The 18,722-nt window shown below is 26.2% G+C and overlaps 2 protein-coding genes across 6 annotated transcripts; one reads left to right on the forward strand and one right to left on the reverse strand.

Annotated features, from left to right (window-relative positions):
- Positions 1-80: 80 nt before the first annotated feature.
- LOC107070155 (uncharacterized) lies at positions 81-11,490 on the forward strand. Of its 4 annotated transcripts, XM_089177000.1 has the most exons (13): positions 81-827; positions 1,192-1,350; positions 1,430-1,630; positions 1,726-1,845; positions 2,241-2,300; positions 3,206-3,317; positions 3,394-3,517; positions 3,583-3,718; positions 4,159-4,215; positions 5,326-5,451; positions 6,586-6,839; positions 6,914-7,101; positions 7,171-11,490. In XM_089177000.1, the coding sequence occupies exons 1-13, from the start codon at positions 809-811 to the stop codon at positions 7,469-7,471; spliced, it is 1,857 nt and encodes a 618-aa protein (XP_089033126.1). In that variant the 5' UTR covers positions 81-808; the 3' UTR covers positions 7,472-11,490. The 4 variants fall into 4 exon arrangements, with proteins under 4 accessions (XP_089033126.1, XP_089033127.1, XP_015183569.2 ...); XM_089177001.1 differs by lacking the exon at positions 4,159-4,215; XM_015328083.2 differs by lacking the exon at positions 2,241-2,300.
- NaPi-T (Na[+]-dependent inorganic phosphate cotransporter) lies at positions 7,482-18,154 on the reverse strand. 2 transcript variants are annotated; one of them, XM_015328098.2, is made up of 8 exons: positions 17,709-18,154; positions 15,547-15,800; positions 14,954-15,190; positions 14,798-14,882; positions 14,611-14,716; positions 13,584-13,845; positions 12,128-12,502; positions 7,482-11,925 (listed from the first exon to the last, which is right to left on the reverse strand). In XM_015328098.2, the coding sequence occupies exons 1-8, from the start codon at positions 17,716-17,718 to the stop codon at positions 11,686-11,688; spliced, it is 1,569 nt and encodes a 522-aa protein (XP_015183584.1). In that variant the 5' UTR covers positions 17,719-18,154; the 3' UTR covers positions 7,482-11,685. The 2 variants fall into 2 exon arrangements, with proteins under 2 accessions (XP_015183584.1, XP_015183585.1); XM_015328099.2 differs by lacking the exon at positions 17,709-18,154 and having other exon boundaries at positions 15,547-15,584; positions 15,652-15,793.
- Between the last annotated feature and the right edge of the window lie 568 nt (positions 18,155-18,722).

An 18,722-nucleotide genomic window follows, 5' to 3' on the forward strand; every position in this document is an offset into this window, starting at 1 on the left:
TAGAATCGCTATTTATTCTTTGTTCGATATTATTAGTATAATGAAAAAATTGATGACGAACGTATATTATATTACTATGAAACGACAGTTCTATGTATCACACGTGTCGTATCTGTCGATGACGTCATAACAATTCACCATTGTGCTGCATTTAAGAAATGACGTAAGTAGGGCACCATGAGCAAATGTCAGATTTAAATAAAAATATGGCGTTGGTCATGTGTCATTATTTAGATCAGTAGTTCTTTAAAACAGGAGTTTGATACAAACGATGTTTAATTTATTGAAATGTTATTATAAAAAGATCAATAATTTAATTATTTTCCATTTAAAAAAAAACTCAGTCTATAAAGTGTGTAAGAACGTTGACATAAATTATAAAAATCGATAAAATACCAATACAGTCTAATTTTACACACTGTATGACATATTTTTAATATAAGAATATTGTACTTCCATAATAAGTGTGATACTTAAAAGAATTTTGTTTATATAATTATTTATACATTAAAGTGAACGATTGTAGATGAGATAAGAAACAAGAAATAGAGAGAGGTTATGTGTCAAAGTTTCGTCTTGACAGGCGCAAGTGCTTTCAACTGCATTAAATAGTAGAATATAAAAAAGTTGCGAAAGGCTAGTGAGTAGTCAGTAACCATTCTGCTCTCGACCGAGCAGGTAGTATTTAGGAGAAGTCCTCCTTATCTATTGTTTCGCAGTTAATGCATTTCTATTTTATTATCTTTTGAAAATCTTGACAATTTTTTTGGAAATTCACAAAGGATATACAAAAGAAGAAAAAGCAAAAATGAGCGACAAAAGAATTGGTGAGTATAAGACAACAAAAAAAGGTGAATGCACTTTTCGAGTTTTTCAAATCTGCAGATTGCACACTAAGTAGGAAGCTGAATAAAAGCAGGCCAACCTGCTCCATTTTTTATCAAGAACACAGTAAAAAATCGATGATACACATTTTGAAAAAAAGCTTTGACTACGATTCAATTTTTTTCTTCTTTATCTTCTTTTATCTGTCATTTTCTTTTATTTGTATTAGACGTAAATAGAATCTTTTTATTTCTTTATATATATATATATATATATATATATATATATATATATATATTTTTTTTTTTTTTTTTGTTTAATAAAAGATAAAATAAATTCTAATCTATCTTTATTTTGTTTTAACAGAGCATATTGTAATGACACCAAAATGCAAAACTGGGAATTCAACAACTTTGATAATAGAAAGACAAGCTTTGGAACCTCCCACAGAAAACGGAAATGATAATGTACATGTGGCTGGTGGTGACCACAAAGGAATTGTTATTAACAAACAAGCTATTAATGGTAGTTACACGATCTTTTTAAAATAAATTATTTGACTATCAAATGGATCCCATAATAGTTTTGTTTGTTTTAATTTCAGTTACAAATGGCGATGTATCAGCACCACCACATCTGTGTCTACAATTTAGAGTATTTTTAGTAAGTACACAAACTGGGAAGCATACACAAGAGTCCAGGACACTTGAATTTTGGTTTAGCGATACCTGTTCAGAAACAGAACAACCAACTGTCGCACAAGAATTTTTCAGAGAATTGGTTGCACCACAAGAATTTCCAAGAGGTAAATAATTATTTAAAAAATATATGATTTATATATATATTTATTTTTATATATTTAATTGTATTAACATAAATATTTATTTATAAACTTTACAGATTATGTGGGATTTATAAAGAAAATAATGAAGCTGATGCAACACAAGTATTCCAGTATTAAAAAATTAGAAGTAGAATTGAAACAACTTGAAGAACCAGTTTCACTTCCAACTAGACCATGTAAGTTAAACCTTATAAAGCATAACTACTTGCATATGCAAGTAGAACAAATGTGTAAATATAAATGTTGATTTGTCTTACAATTAGACCTTTAACTAACATTTTAAAACCATTTATTTTACCTTGACAAAAAAAAATCACTTATACATGGGTGAAGGTTCATCTCTCATTTGATTAACCTCATTGAACTTGATAGTTCCTTATTGAACGATATTGGAGCAGCTGTCTCAAGTGCACATTAAAGCAGAAACCAGAGGAAATACGTACTTGACTTGAAACTTACTATGTTTTGTTCCATTGATTTAAGGGAGACATTATTTATGTTTATAGCTTGTCATTATTGTTATTATTATTATTGTTATTACATTTTCTACTTCATCTCTTATTATTCACAGCCCGCACCGGTTATATACTCATCACACTTCCTCCATCTAAGAAAATTATTTGGAAAACAGGTTCGAGAAGAAGAAAAAAGTTCTGCATTTTTGTCATGTTTTGTTGTTGTGTTTCATTTCTTATCCACAGGCCTCTAGTTAAAACACAAGTTAATACACGTAATAACGTAGATGAAAATAATGATTTAATATCTTCTGGTCAATACTGTTTACATAATCTATTTTTCATAGTTATTGATAAAACTAGAAACAAATTTGTTTGTTCATTAAAATAGTTCTTTTATATATATATTTGACCAGTAGATACATATTTCTCTACTTAGCACAACAGACTGGTAACCATAACAACATTGGCTTAACACTTATTACTCTCTATAATTTGCATTATGCTCTTTTCTAGATTGAATACGTATAACTAAACAAAAAAAAAAATAAAAAAAAAACAACAACAACATTCATTTTTTATCACTTTATGTAACAATTGATTATTTCGATCACGAATAAGAATTTTCTAGTATTCATATTCTAAAATACCAGTAAATGTCTCTAGATGCACTTCGTTTATTTTCTGTAGATTGTGTATCAATTGAAATATAGAAAATGCTGGTATTTCATTATTCTATTTAACATAGATGTTATATTCTATATATGGAGAACACACAAAAATATAAATGATATATATACACAAAAAAAATATATATTCATAATAACGAAGCATGATTCTCAATATATACACAAATAGTATGTTATCATTATGCTGCAAGAACTATGTGTGTATCTAACAAACATTATAAATAACAATAAAATTAAACAATTTATGCAAACTAATTTTTCATTTCAGAGTCACTTTGTTTTTGTGTAATAATTTTTATATGCAGATATGCACAGCTTTAGTATTTCATAAGTTTTATAGTAAAATTCATTGTATTATATATAATTACATTATTTATTATTTTTGTTAATAGTATCTACAGATGAAGCTGTTATGGATCAAGTAATAGAACTCACTATAGAAAAGGTGTTGGAACTTATTGAATCTGCTTATCCAAATCCAGTTACTGTGATTGATATAGCAAAGTAAGTTGCAACAAATTTAATATTAATCAATAATGAATATTTAATTATTAATCTCATAAAATATTTTCTATTACAGAGAATATGGTTGGGAAGTATCTGCAGTCGAAGCAAAGATGAAAGAATTACAAGAAAAAGGTGTTGTAAAAGCCATGGATCATGGAGCTTTTACCAGAGTTGTACATCAAGATACTCAAGTTCAGGTAAAATAAATCAAATTTATATACGTTTATCTAAAAATTAATAAATATTTTAATATATTTCACAGGTCGTCAAACAAATGCCTACCATGGCCAGTTCTAAACAGCCAACAATAGCAATTATCACCGCACAGTATTGCGAGAAGCTTGCAGTTGATTCCATGATTGAAAATAAAGAAACGTTTGTTCGATATACGACTGTAGGTAAGCTCTTATATATTTTATAATTATTTATTCTCGGGAGTACTATAATTGATGTCTGTTCGGAATTGTCATTTTATGGCTTTCCCAAACCATCATCTGACCTATGTAGAATACTTTATTAATTACATTTACAATACTAATAATGAAATAGTGATTCATTTTAGTATTAATAGAAAATAGCAAAATTCAATAGTCTTTCATTATGTGTGATTTACAATTAGAGTATAATAAGTAATATATTATCAATGGTAATTCTATTCTAATCTATTCTTTATGCATACACGTATATTACGTTAAACAATTACCGATATCTAGACAAAAGATCGTTAATCAGTAATATATGTATGCATAAGGAGAACTTATTGAATATAAGATTTAAAAACATGCCGCATAACTATATATATATATATATATCTATTTCACCATGCATGAAACTTTAGGTACACCAACATCACCAGATACAACAGACGGAGTTCCGCGCGTGTCTTGCCGTTTTGGTAAAGTAGTTTGTAACATAGCTAGTTTTTTGTTGTCAACGTTACTTGTAATGTCACTTCATAGCTTGCCATCTGCTTGTATCCAAGGAACGCTGCAGGATCACCATACTACAATCTTACATAAGACACACTGTCATTAATTATCTTCATTCAATAGAACAATATTCGTGCCACGTTAACAAAATTTTAATGTCATTTACACTCACATATATTTTTATATTTATTTAATTATTACAGTAAAATACTTTAGATAAATTATATCCAGTTATACCACTTCTCATATTAGCATGGCACATGTTACATATCACTTTGTCAAATGTTTAATTTTATGGAGTTTCATTTTATGTTGTATGCGTTTATATTATCATATAGTTCGAATTTTATCTTGTGTGCATTACTCAACAATAGAGAAATGCAATTATCTAATTACGTATGGAATTAAAAAAAGGATTTCTTTATTTTATAATCATTAAGTATAATATATTATAATGAATTACAAGTATTGAACTTGACCTTATATATCAAGATTAAAGTGTCGAGTGTTGTAATAGATACCATTTTTAAAGATATATCTTTACGGTTACGGTTGCATTACAGATATGGTTACAGTCGAATAACCGGTTATTAGTTTTTTCTGTCATGAGTAATATTCCTTTATATATTGCATGTAGGATTATTCTCGTCCGACCTATAACTGCATTCAAGTTTTTAGATTAGACCAATTCAATTTCATTTTAATTCGTAATATTTTGAATAAATTTGATTTATATATAATAGCACATAATAATTATATCTTTTTTATTTTTAATATTTAACAAAGTCCATTTATTTGTAACTATTTGTTATTGATCTACAAAAAATTGTGTAAATCTACTAATAAAAAAAAATATTCTATCAATTGTAACAACAACTCAAATATGATGAATGCATAATTTTAGAATGAATAATTTTGAAATTCATTTTTGATCTATAATTATTTGATTCTTACACTGTACACAGGTCCAATGTCGATCTTTTTATAGCGGCACGATGCACCTGTATAATACACAAGTTGAAAATCGAACATGTTATATTATACACAGTCTAAAGCGTAAATATTATTTGTTTCAGGAGAATCAAACGTGTATACATTGGGTAATATCGGTGCTCATAGAATCGTTTGCACAAAATTGCCAACAGTGGGTCATACTCGAGAAGCTATGACTGCAGCAGGAAATACTACGACTAGACTATTAGGTAAGAATGAACGAACATTTGAATATCATTGTTTTATTTCTATTTTTAATCAGTATATTATTAAGAATAGTTTTTCAATATTTATACTTATCTAATACATATATTCTCCTCTCATGAACTAATTATAAATTTTCTTGTGAAAGATAAACATTTTCTATAACGCAAATTTTCATAAAATGTTATACGGAAGTCTACTGTATACAAGTTCGTATATTGTTCTAGATAGTTAGTAGTTCGATCAGTATAATAGCGGAAAAGTTGGCGATAAGATTATGCGAATGGTAAATAAAATTCTTATCGCGTATGCATTGATTCTTCCTCTCTTTGGATCTATTATTAATTTAAATATACACATCACACGTAGAGAATGATTATTCTGTGTGAACAGTAAATTTATTTAACCCTTTGCACTCCGCACGACTTTTGACGCTGGGTAGCAGCAGCAACTCCGCGCGACTTCGCGGCAGAAACGGCACATTTACAGACCCTCGTATTATTTAGTATAACTTTGGAACCAAATAACGGATTCTAATGATATTGGACTTATATTAATCTGTAGACATCAAGGAACATATTTATCTAAAGAACTTTTACCAAAAGAACTTATTTACCAAGAGAATGTATGTGTGTAATAACGTTGCAATTGAAAAAAAGCGAGCGCGTTCTATTGTATATGAAATGTGACACTATTTGATAATATTTCTTTGTACATTATAAATCGCACTATAAAATGTGAGATATGCTCCTATAAAAATCTTTCCTTTACAAATTCTTCTTAACGCTCTTCTCAAGTTTCACTAAAAAGTTCTCAGACGCGTCTCGCATTCTCTTAGAACACAAAACCCGTTAACATTTTTTTTATATATCTTTGTTATTTTACAATATTTTGATTCGATGTCTTGTGCTATTTTAAGAAAAAACATCAGGGAAACATGCATGTCTCAAAAAATTGTGCTGAAATAACTTAATTCTCCGTAATCACTAATAAACTTTAATGTCTTATACGTTGAGACATCGGAGTGATAGGCTAGAATCACGATGTCTCATACGATGAGACAGCAGAGTGCAAAAGGTTAATACATACGATATCAATATAATATTTTCTTCATAGAAATATATTTTGTTTGCACGCAGGTACTTTCCAAAAAGTTGATTTCGTATTCCTGGTTGGCGTTGGTGGAGGTGTACCACATTACACAGATTACAACAAACATGTGAGACTTGGCGATGTGGTTGTTTCACATCCAACTCCGATCAATAAGAAATATGTATACGTATATTGTGAAAGTGCGAAGATAAACGAGAAAGATAATTATCATTTCGAGACCAAAGAATATTGTCCACCTAATCTAGGTCTTCAAGAAATAGCTGTTAATTTGAAACAACAGGTAAGTTAATTAGCACTTATTTCTCATATTAACAACGTGCTATTTAAACTTTAAACTTTATTATGTATTTCAAGTCGGAAAATGAGATAAATCCTCCTTGGCAAGAGTATTTAAAAGAAGGTATAGAAAATTTAGGTAATCAAGCGGAACACGACTTCAAAGCACCACCCGCTGAATCCGATAAATTGTACATGGCTATTGGAGACAGAGACGTCATCGAAGTTGCTCATCCCATTGCTCCTCAGGATTCAACGAACAAGAGGTATATTTATAAAATTGATTTCTATTGTTTTTTTTCTTTTTTATACTGACTCTTTAATTATTCAATCAGAATGGAGGGTTGTCCTAGAATCCATTTGGCACCAATTGCTTCGGGTCGGCAAATTGCAAGAGACGATCAACTCAGACAAAAATTTGCCACTCGTTTTGGTGCACTTGCTTTCGATGCCGAAATGGATGCCGTAGTTGAAAGTATCCTTGGAAATTGTAGAGAGAGTTTTGCAGTGATACGAGGTATCTCAGATTACAAGGACGGCTCTCGTATCAAAGAATGGCAACCTTACGCCTCATTGGCAGCTGCGAGCGTTATGAAGGCCATTATTTGCGCTATGGATCCACCAACCAATGTCTAATTCGTATTACTTTTCTATATTTCTTTAGAGTGGATCGGTAGCTAAATTTTAATTCGATATATGTCACGTAGCATCAAAATGCAATATGGACCAAATCATTTTCTTCGTGATTCTAACTCGTATTCGTACGTCAAATAATTTATTTGACGATAATAATGATCAGCACAAAGTGCATAATTAATAGTGATCGACGAATACTTTTGTTCGTCATTTTTCACAAATATATATATATATACGTAGAAATCGTTATAAACGGGCCACCGGCAATCAATTCCATTTTCTACTTTAACTTCCGTTTCTATTCGTCAAATTTGTACGATTTAATAGTTTAACACAAGGTGATCTCTGATATAAATGAATATATGAACAGAAGATAGAAATGTTCGATAGGTAAAATACGATCATAAAAACCATCTATTGGTTGCTGGTCAACCGTGCAATAAGACGAATGAAAAGATACGTGTAATTATCGCCTTCCGAAATGATTTTTTTATGTACTTTACAAAATGGTAATGTTTCTATATACTGGAATGTGCCATTCTTTCAGATATCATTTTTTTTCTTAACCGGATATCAAGTTCCATTTGAATTTTATATCGTAACTTTTTCTCTACAAATATTACAAATATTATGACGATTATAACATTGACAATAACGGGTTGATCTTCTATAAATGAGATCATTCCTGTAATATTCCAATTAAGTTTTTTTTTTCTATTTACAATTTAGCATCTCGTTGTTCTTCGTTATTACCCCCGTGCACAAATGCAATCAAATAATAACACATATACATTTTAGTTATTTGATAGAAATGGTGCCATTGCTATTGTCCGACATTGTAGAATGCTTCTTATCTAATGCGATTATCTCGCAATCAGTTAGACAAGCATATAAGTTGTTCCTTCCATAAGTATTTCTTCAAGAGTAAAATTTTAATAGACTCATTTCACTGATTAATTAACAGAAATTAGAATTAAAAAAAGAAGGTATTAAATATTAGGACTGAAAGAGGAACCGAGTTATAAAACTCGACTTATTCACAGAGTTATTTCCGCTGTCGTAATTTCCATCTTAAATATAGTTATAGATAAATGAATCAATCTCAACTCGAATTTACTCGATGAACGTAGCTAGGTTTAGATGTGATAATAGTCATCGCTATAAAAAAAATAAAAAGAAAAATGTATTGCCATCGTTTGGCAATATTTCTCAAAATCCAATCAAATTAATCGTTGCAATATTAGGTACGTCTACGATCATTACATATTTACCAGAGTATATCAATGTTTTAAAAAGATCACATTTTATCCAGGAAGCTGCAAGAGTGTTAAAGATTACCTAACGTATATGAATACTTTTGTATTGGTTTATCATTGTCGAGAATATGATAGATCGAGAATAAAATCTCGATGTATTCACTAATAATTACAGAATTTCGATAATATTGATAAGTGTGCCAATGTGTTCATACGTAAGTAAAATTCGCTATCCTTGAAGAAATAATCAAATTCGATTTACATGAACATATCGGTTATATATATATTTTTTTTCTTTCTGAGAACGTATACGTTTTATTTAACATTTCAATAATTATTCTGATCATAAGTCTTATCGAATCCTTCCATTAAAAACACTTCCTAGCATTATTAATGCTTTATATATTCTAAAGCACAGGGTAGTAAGTAAGAACTAAATTATAAATCTAATACAAAGATTGCATTCAAATATAAATCGAAATAACGTAGGAAAGTACTAGATATATATAACGTCTATTGTGTTAATAATGAAAGTCAAAAATTTTAATAGACAGATACATGTGATTTATTATCGAGAGTAAAAGTATTTATCATTTATAAAGTCTTTTAACTTATATAAGTGATAATTATAATTTATTTATTTATTTATTAACACGAAATAATAATTATTGATTATATTCAAAGTTATTTTCTTTCTCTTTAAATTATATTGAAAAAAAAAAAAAAATACGAAGCGGCATCTATTATATCTGTCGTTTTGGCATAATATCAAAATAATGGAAACAATATTTCTAAAGATAGGAAAAAGTGGACCGAAGAGACGATTTAAAATGTCACTTGTTGTGTAGAAGCACAATATTCAAATTCTATGAGCTATAGAGAGAGACTATCAACTTACACATATTATAATGATATAAAATTTAATATATTTATCTATATATATAAATATATATATACACCCGCTGAACTAATAAAGATTATCACTTTAAATAATTCGGTATATCTATTTGAACTTTATTTAAAAATGTTTACAATTAAATTTATGAATTCGATCAAGCGATTATTTGATGTCTTATATTCAATGAAGTGTTAAAATATTCTTTCATTTTTTTTTTAAATACAGTTGCATATTGTTTTACTACTCTATTAGAATTAACAATTTTATAAGATATAATTAAAAATGGTATTTAAATTACGAGTTATTTCATGTGATAATATTTATTGATTGATTTCGGTATATGTATATGTATATGTATATATATATCCTAGAGTAATGAATTCGATTTACCTGATAAAAGATTCCTATGTATGGCCTAATTTTAATTTTATGATTAAAATATTCCTTTTTTTGTTTGTTTTTATTATTGCGTTAATAGAAAGTCTGATAATATACATTTATTTGTGTAAGAATCAATTATGGCGGTACAACAATGGTATATTACGAAATATGATAAGGTTCTCGTTAAACATTTTTTGCGTTTTTCATTTGCTTTCAAATAAAAGTTACTTTTTTTATGCATTTATTATTGCATATATAGTATAAGTAAAGAATAAAAAAAATATAAAAAGCTTTGCGCGTTTCTTAGCTGTCCAATTTATTCGCAATTTGTTTTTTCTAACGCGCTTTTCCACGCTAGTCGCAATTATTTATTGTGTTTATTATTCGTTTATAATAATAAATGAATATTTTTTAATTATATTAGGTCGAGTCATAAATAACTTCCGTTTTTTATGAGACAAAGAATGGCGTTTCTGCGACTGATAAGTGCAAGACACCTTTCATGGAGTTTTATATATATTATATATAAATATAATATATATTTTTTCATATGCCACCGTAGTGCTATTGCCTTGTTTCAATTCTTAAAGCATTACATGTCGAATATGCACTTTTTACTATCCATTTCAGTGGTTAAGAAAAACGGTTAAATGTAACATTGACTGCATAAAAAAGTTAACAGAAGACTAACTGAATCCTCATCTATATAGTGATATCGAAAATCCGTTTGTTTCGGTGACTTACAGTAGGTAAATACGAAAAATAGATTTTACATAGTCGCATCGGAAGTTACTTATGACTCGACCTAATACAAAGTAATAAAAAAATTCCTGTGGGTTGAGAGGTTTAGTTAATAAGATTTTTATCATATATATAAAAAATAATTTTTTTTTCTATTATTATTTATTTAATAATATTTTATAATTTTGTTTTGTAGACATTTGTACTTTACAAAATGATACGTTTATTATTTCGAAAATTTTAGTCAGTATTTTTGTAATAAAAAGAAGTTTTATTAAAAATGTTTAATTAATGAATTTTTATTTTTTTTTGTATTATTTAAGAAAATATCGTTATCAAATATTTGTCAAGCTTGAAAATATTCATATACGTTCGAAAACGATGAAATTTCTATACGCATTTATGCGTATAAAGATATCGTTATCAAGGACAGTTATATTCAACCAGTTCTTTATATATATATATAATTATATTATACAGTATTTTAATTATCGATATGCCTTCGATAATCATATGTATCGCCTTTTTGATAAAAATTATTACAGATCGATAATTAAACAAATATTCAATAGATATTAATCGCAGTATGAACACCGGTGTATATTCACGAATACACCGTAAAAAAAAACAACAAAAAAACATACCAAAATTTGGATTAATACATTTTTCTTGATGTAAAACCACACATTCGTATTTATTAATCATTCCTGTTTTGTGAAATAAACTGTTTTACGAGTCAAAAATGACACTTATTTAATTAATTGTCCTAGATTTTAATCTCCTTTTCAATTCTATATCTTTAATTATATTATTTATACTTTGTACGTGTTTAATATTTACAAGACTTACCAATTTGATATGAAAAATGATAAAGAAACGGTTGCTACTATCTTGTAAAGAAAATTTAGATAAGGAAAATGAATATTTGTCCAATGTCGTCACTTATCAACGGACAATTTTTCTTCTAGTTTATTAATTTTTCCTAAACCTTCTTCTTCTTTCAACATCTCATTTTTTGTTTGCAAACTTAACATTTCACAATCATTTTGTTCACTTGGTTTTCCATATTGATTCCATGGTTGTTCCTTGGATGTACCACCGAATAAATAAATTAAACAACCAGCTATCGCATTTGCACCGGCAATGAGGAATACGATAAACCATTGACCAACTGTTTGCTAAAAAGATAATATTAATTTTTTTTTAATAAATCATAAATCAAATAGTACAAAATAAGATTAATCTTAAAGATATATTTTAAACAAATAAAATAGAAATAATTGTATATGAACGAATTTAATAAAGTTGTCTATTTAAAAAGAAATAAAATAAAAGGATTCAAATTGTAATACCAATTGAAATAATTGACATTTAACTTACATTATTGTTAGTAAGTAAACCAACAATCACAGGTGAAATAAATCCAGCCCAAATTACAACCATTCCACAAAAACCAAGTAATATACTTGCATAATTGGGACTTAAATCAACAAAGCTTGCTAAAGTTGATGCTGAAACTGCCCCATTTACTGCTGTACCAGCCATCATAAAAATGACAGCTAAATATGGTTGACAACCGCTGTAGCCTAATGCGATTATGAATATACCTTGTAAACCATTACACACAAATGTTGCTAATTTTCTTACGTTGGTTAAACTCATTCTTTCAGTTCGTAGAAGCCAATCACTCATGATTGAATAGAAATAAGAAAAGATCATTCTTAGAATGTGAGGTGCACCAGATATAATACCCGTCTGAAAATAATATATACAGATACAGTAGGACCTCGATTAACCGGTTCACATTTATCCGATATTTCAATTAACTCTTTGGGGCACGGTGGGATTAAAAGTGTCCCACCTTTTTGATACACCGTAATGCACGGTGGGACATTTTTAGTCCCACCTTGAAATATTATTGCAATAGCTACACATGCTTATAAGTTTATATTTCGTCTTATTTACGCAAAACAATTGGTTATTAACTCTTTTTTTTATGTTTTTACATTATTACATTATGCAATACCTTCATTAAGAAATATACCAATTAAGTTTCATTTAAAACGTAATCAAATTTCTCTATGCAACATAGGGCTATTTTATTATCTGAAATTTTATGCCGCAAAGAATTAATTCGAGATCTTGTTTACTAGAATTACGATTATCTTATTTGTTAAATATTTTTTAATCGATCATTTCTTTTGTCTTCTGTTTGTTAACAATGTTATGAATTGATAAGTATAATAACACCTTGATATTTTATCCGTGTCATTTATTTTGCGATCATGTTGATTAATAAAATTCCTAGATTGTATATTATATAATTGGTAGAAAATAAATTAAAGAAAATACGATCATTCAAATTTGTCACAACATCAATATCAAGGAAATTGATTTTATCAGATTAAATTTACATGAAAAATATGTACATTAGTATTAGTATTGCATAAGATTGTAAGACCGTATTTCAATAGAACGTCATAGTACAGATAACGGATATGTAAAATGATAGTTACTTTTTTTTTTTACATATGTAAATAGACTTAATGATAAGTCTAATATGTCATTTGATTAAATACAGTTAAAAGGTTCTAACAATTTGATTGACATTTTGATTTCAATGAAACTTTGCAATGATATAAAATTACTAGTGAAATTCATACCCCGTTTAATTATTTTGATAAGTAATTTCATCCCTTAATAATATAATTCATTAATAACAAGTAAAATATTTTCCTTTGTATGAAATTCAGATTCGAAAAGTAATAAAACGTTGTAATATTATTAAAAAATATTTCTAAAGTTAATAGAAGGATAATTAAGTTATTTTACTTACTGCATGAATATTCCATCCATGAATAAAATTAAAGTACGTAGGAGCTTGTGTCATTAAAGTTAGGAAACCCCAAGCACCACCCCATTGAGCCAAAACTGTAATCCATACAGGTCCCGAAGTGAAAATTTCTTTCCAAGGTACTTTCGTTTCTTTGTCATCGACAGATCCCGAAATATTTTCGAGTATGTAATTTTTTTCATCTTCGGATATACGTGGATGTATTTGGGGTGAATCGTATACGAAGAAAAACCAAAAACAGTACCTTCATGCAAAATAAAATATTATTATAAATGAACATATTTATGAACATATACATATGTATAACTAAATAAATAAACGTATGTATATTTATATAAATATAAATATAAATTATATAAATATATAAATATAAATAATAAAATTAAATAAATTATTTATTATTTATATAATATATTTTAATTAATATTATATATTAATTATATTATATTAAAATAATATTATATTAATTATATTAATATAAATATATTATATATTAATTAATTAATTATTAATAATTTATAAATATAAATATTAATAAATTATAAATATAAATTTATTAATTTATATATTATAAAATTTATATATTAAAATTATTTATAATTTATATGTATATAAATTAAATTAGTAATATTAAAAAAATAAATATAAATAATAGTACTAATAAATAACTAGTTATACATATGTATTTGAAGATTTCGTAAAAAATTTCTATTAAAAAATATTTGTAAATTTGTTAAAATGTTCATACATATTTGTTGTTGTGTGTGTGTATTATAATAATTTATTATGAAACCATATTGTGTGTGTGTTTTTAATGTACAAAATATTTTAACAAAAATCTAATCAATCTTTCTTACGTAATTTATATCTTTAACTTTTCATATTTTTTTATTTTGGTAGTGTGAGAAAGATTACGAGACTACCTGTTATTTTATTTTGATATACGGTTCTTTCTACATAGTTAATAAAACGATAAGTATATGATTAATTTATTCTTATGTATATTTACCAAATTACACCGAGAATAGAAGTGACATGAAATGCAGCTTCCCATCCAAATGCATTGCAAACTGTTGCACAAAGTGGATAAGTGATAGCAGCACCTACAGAACTACCTTTGAAAAAATGAAATATAAATGATTTTTAGAAAATGTTCCAAATAAAACAAATTTATATAATTTTATAATCAATTTTACCTAAATATGCACTGACGAATCTACTTCTTTCTGTTGACGGTATCCATTTGGCTGTCATGTCATGCATACTGGGCCAAACAACACCCTAAATCAAATTTTCATTCTAATTGAGTCACTTCTTTGATAGATCAATTTTCTTTATGAAATTCAACCTACCGCAACGAATCCTTGAAGAACTCGAATAAATACGAGAGCGTTTAGGTGATATCTTGTAGCAAAGGGTATGAGAAAACCTAAAAGGGCTGTCAAAAAATTGGCAAATCCAAAAACAAATTTTGTACCGTAACGTCTTGCTAAAATACCACCAGGTAATTGAGAGATCCAATGAAGCCAATAATAAGCACCTAATGCAAGTCCTTGATCATATTCGCTCCAAGTAAACCGATCATTATACTGGTAAATATAGAATGATTCAAAAATTATAAACAAAAAAATGTTTAACTTTGTATCGAGGTGTTGAAATTCGATCTTGAATGTTTTATAGTATATTAATTATATTATATTATTTTTATTATTTTATATACAATATAATATAATATATAATATATATTATATATTATATATGAATTAATTAATTATTTTATAATTATAATATAAATTAAATTAATTTAAATTAATTATATAATTTAATTATTATTTTAGATATATAATAGAATATAATATATATATTATATTATATATAAATTAATTAAAATTATTTTATAATTATAATATACATTAATTTTATAATAATATAGATAAATAATTACCGTAATATTTTCAAAAATTAATCCACGTTCAGTGACATCTAAAGAATTATGGATACTTTCATTAAATGTTGTATTCTTCCATAAATTATTAGTAGAATTATCTACCTCGCATTCTACGGAAGAGGCTGCTTGCGGTCTTGGTACAACCATAGCCACTATAGTTAGATTTAAATTGATCCTTAGCATATAATTAATTGCAAATCCGCAGAAAACAAAGTACCATAGAACATCTCGGCACGTAATGAATTCCTTTTCTTAAATAAAAAATAAAACAATATTTATTTTAATTTTTTTTTTACACCATTAACACAACTTAAATAAAATATTTTCTTATGTATTATTTAAAAGGTTAGTATAAATTTTTTAATATTTATTAAGGTATTACGAATATAATTATTATTATATTAAATTATATTAAAAATTATAAAAATAATTTATAAAACTAATAATAGGATAATATGCATTTGCTACTAATTTTATATTATTATAAATGTTATATTATATTAAATCATATTAAATTATTTTTTTATTATTTTAGATTTATTATATTAAATTTATATATTATTTATTATATTAAATTCTAAAAATAATTAAACAAAATTAATAATATGACAATGCATATGCTACTAATGTTATATTATATTAAATTATTTTTTTATTATATTAAATTTATTATATTAAATTTATCATTATATTAACTTTTCTATTATATTAAATGTATATATTATTTATTATATCAAATTATAAAAATAATTTATAAAACTAAAAATACGATAATATGCATATGCTACTAATGTTATATTTATTATTTTTGAAACATAATTTTAGTAGTAGTAATAGTAAAAAGAACTAGTCGTAGGTCATTCTCCTCAGGGTATGACAATGGAATTTTTCAATTTTGATATATATAGTATGATTCGCCCCCAAGGTAGCGGATAATGCGTATAATCAAGGATGAATGTCAATGATTCCATTGACGGAATTAAACTGAAAGAGGCTGACGCGATATATCAAGCAAGTACCCTAATCTACAACAGAGGTGGCCAACATCTTGATTGTTAATTTTGTTATTAATTTTTCATTTAAATTAACTAAAACTTAACTAAAGATTTTTTAAATTATGTTAATTAATAAAAATGCAATATCAATATCATCAAATTATAATAAATATATCTAATCTTGTTTGAAATTTACATAAACTTATTTCAATCGGCTGTTTAATATTTAAAGTTTATATTTAAGCAACGTTTCTTATTCAATGATTCCCATATTTAAAAAAAATTAATAAACATACGTTAAATTATTAACACTTGATTGGAAATACGCAGATGCGAACTTTCCACTAATTATATTATTACCAAAAAAAAAATAAAATCTAATCTGTATTTTTACTACGATTATTTCTTAATTTCAAAATTCTAATCAAATATCATGTTCTCATTTAAATATTCTCATTCTTTTAATATCACTTGTTGGTACACAAGACAGATGTTTTAATTATGTTAATTTGTAAAATTTGAATATAGTTAGATAAAGTAAATCATCAAATATTTTTAAAATAAGAATTCAATCAAATATAAAATAAAGTTGGCCACCCCTGATCTAAAGTACATACATAAATCGGATGAGTCTAACATTTCTCGTAATGCTTCATGAAATTTATAGTTGCATTTGAAAAATATAATAACTACTATATTTATAAACCCTTTAGTAGAAAATCAATCTGACGTTTTTCGATATCCACATTTATATTTATTGAAATGGAAAATATAAAACAAAATAAAAATAGTTGAATACTTAGAAATTTGTTCATAATGAATTTAAATTATCTCGAAGTAACTAGGATCTGTATTTTTCAATATATATATATATTGTTTTTTTAGATTTTTTTTTTATATCAAATAAAATATTTATAATTAATGAAATTAATTATTCTGAGAATTTGACAGAAAAATAAAATTACTTAACAATTTTATAATCCGTCATTGCATAAATTCTGCGAAATATTAAGTCGTACGTAAATAATAATATTAATATGTATTATAATAATTATTATAAAATATTTGAAAGTTTTCATTTGTTAAAAAATAATTGTTATAAAAATATCTTGATTATTTTTGTTACGATGATAAATATACAAACGCTTCTTTTTTTTTACTTACTTCCACTCATTTTTAAATCGAATATTGATTATATGGTTACGTCGTAATTGACGCAAAAAACGTTGATTATACAATTATACGTGAAGGATTGCTTTTCTTGATATACGATGTAATTCACTTTAAATGTTGAAATTAATTAAAACTCTGAAAACAGTGCCTTCTTTGCTTCACTATTTCCTTATGAACAAATTACATATATATATGCTTTTGTATTTATTTTTGTTGCTTTTTCTTATTTAAAACATAATGCATTCACGTAGTCATCTTTTAAAAAAAGAAAATTATAATCTTTCAGCTATTAATATATTTTTTTTATTATTAAAATCCTTTAAATTGATCTCGATTGAAAAAATTAAATATTCCTTTTAATTTTTAGTCTTCTTATTCGTGAATGAATGTTAATCAGACAGTATCACGACTAACACTGCCCGACTGTTCTTCTCAAATACGAGCATGAGCAGACCTTAGAAATCCTTCATGCGATTCTCCTGCCACCAAGAAATCACCAGTGATAAGGCTAATTAAAGTACTAACACTCGCATTTCTTCCATCATTGAATTAATTTCTTAATCACAGTAATCATTTTTTTATTTTTATCTTACGATGATTTATCTCTTTCAAGATGTTCTTTCCAACAATTTCTATTGTTTAGAAATGGAAATGAGATTGGTGAAAGTACTCTACAAATAAAACAATATAATTACACTTTTTATCAAAGTTGATAAGTTTTAAATAAATAATGGATAAGTAGATAGATGCATTTAAAATTTTAAGTATAATGATTTATAAGATTTTAAATAAACATAATTTATGGTAAAAATATTAGAAAATATAATGGAAGTATAAACCATATAGTTTGTGATATATTTTTGTCTTATTAACATTTTACATGGTGTTTTTTAATTGAAGAAATATTATGATGTATTTAGTAAGGTTAGGATTCTTACGCAGGATATTTTGTTCTCAAATATAATATTGTTAATATCTTTAGAATGATAGTTTTATTTTAACTTT

This window comes from Polistes dominula, unplaced genomic scaffold (genome assembly GCF_049000335.1).
Source record: "Polistes dominula isolate Pdom_NZ unplaced genomic scaffold, Pdom_raw_medaka contig_12, whole genome shotgun sequence".
NCBI lineage: Eukaryota > Metazoa > Arthropoda > Insecta > Hymenoptera > Vespidae > Polistes > Polistes dominula.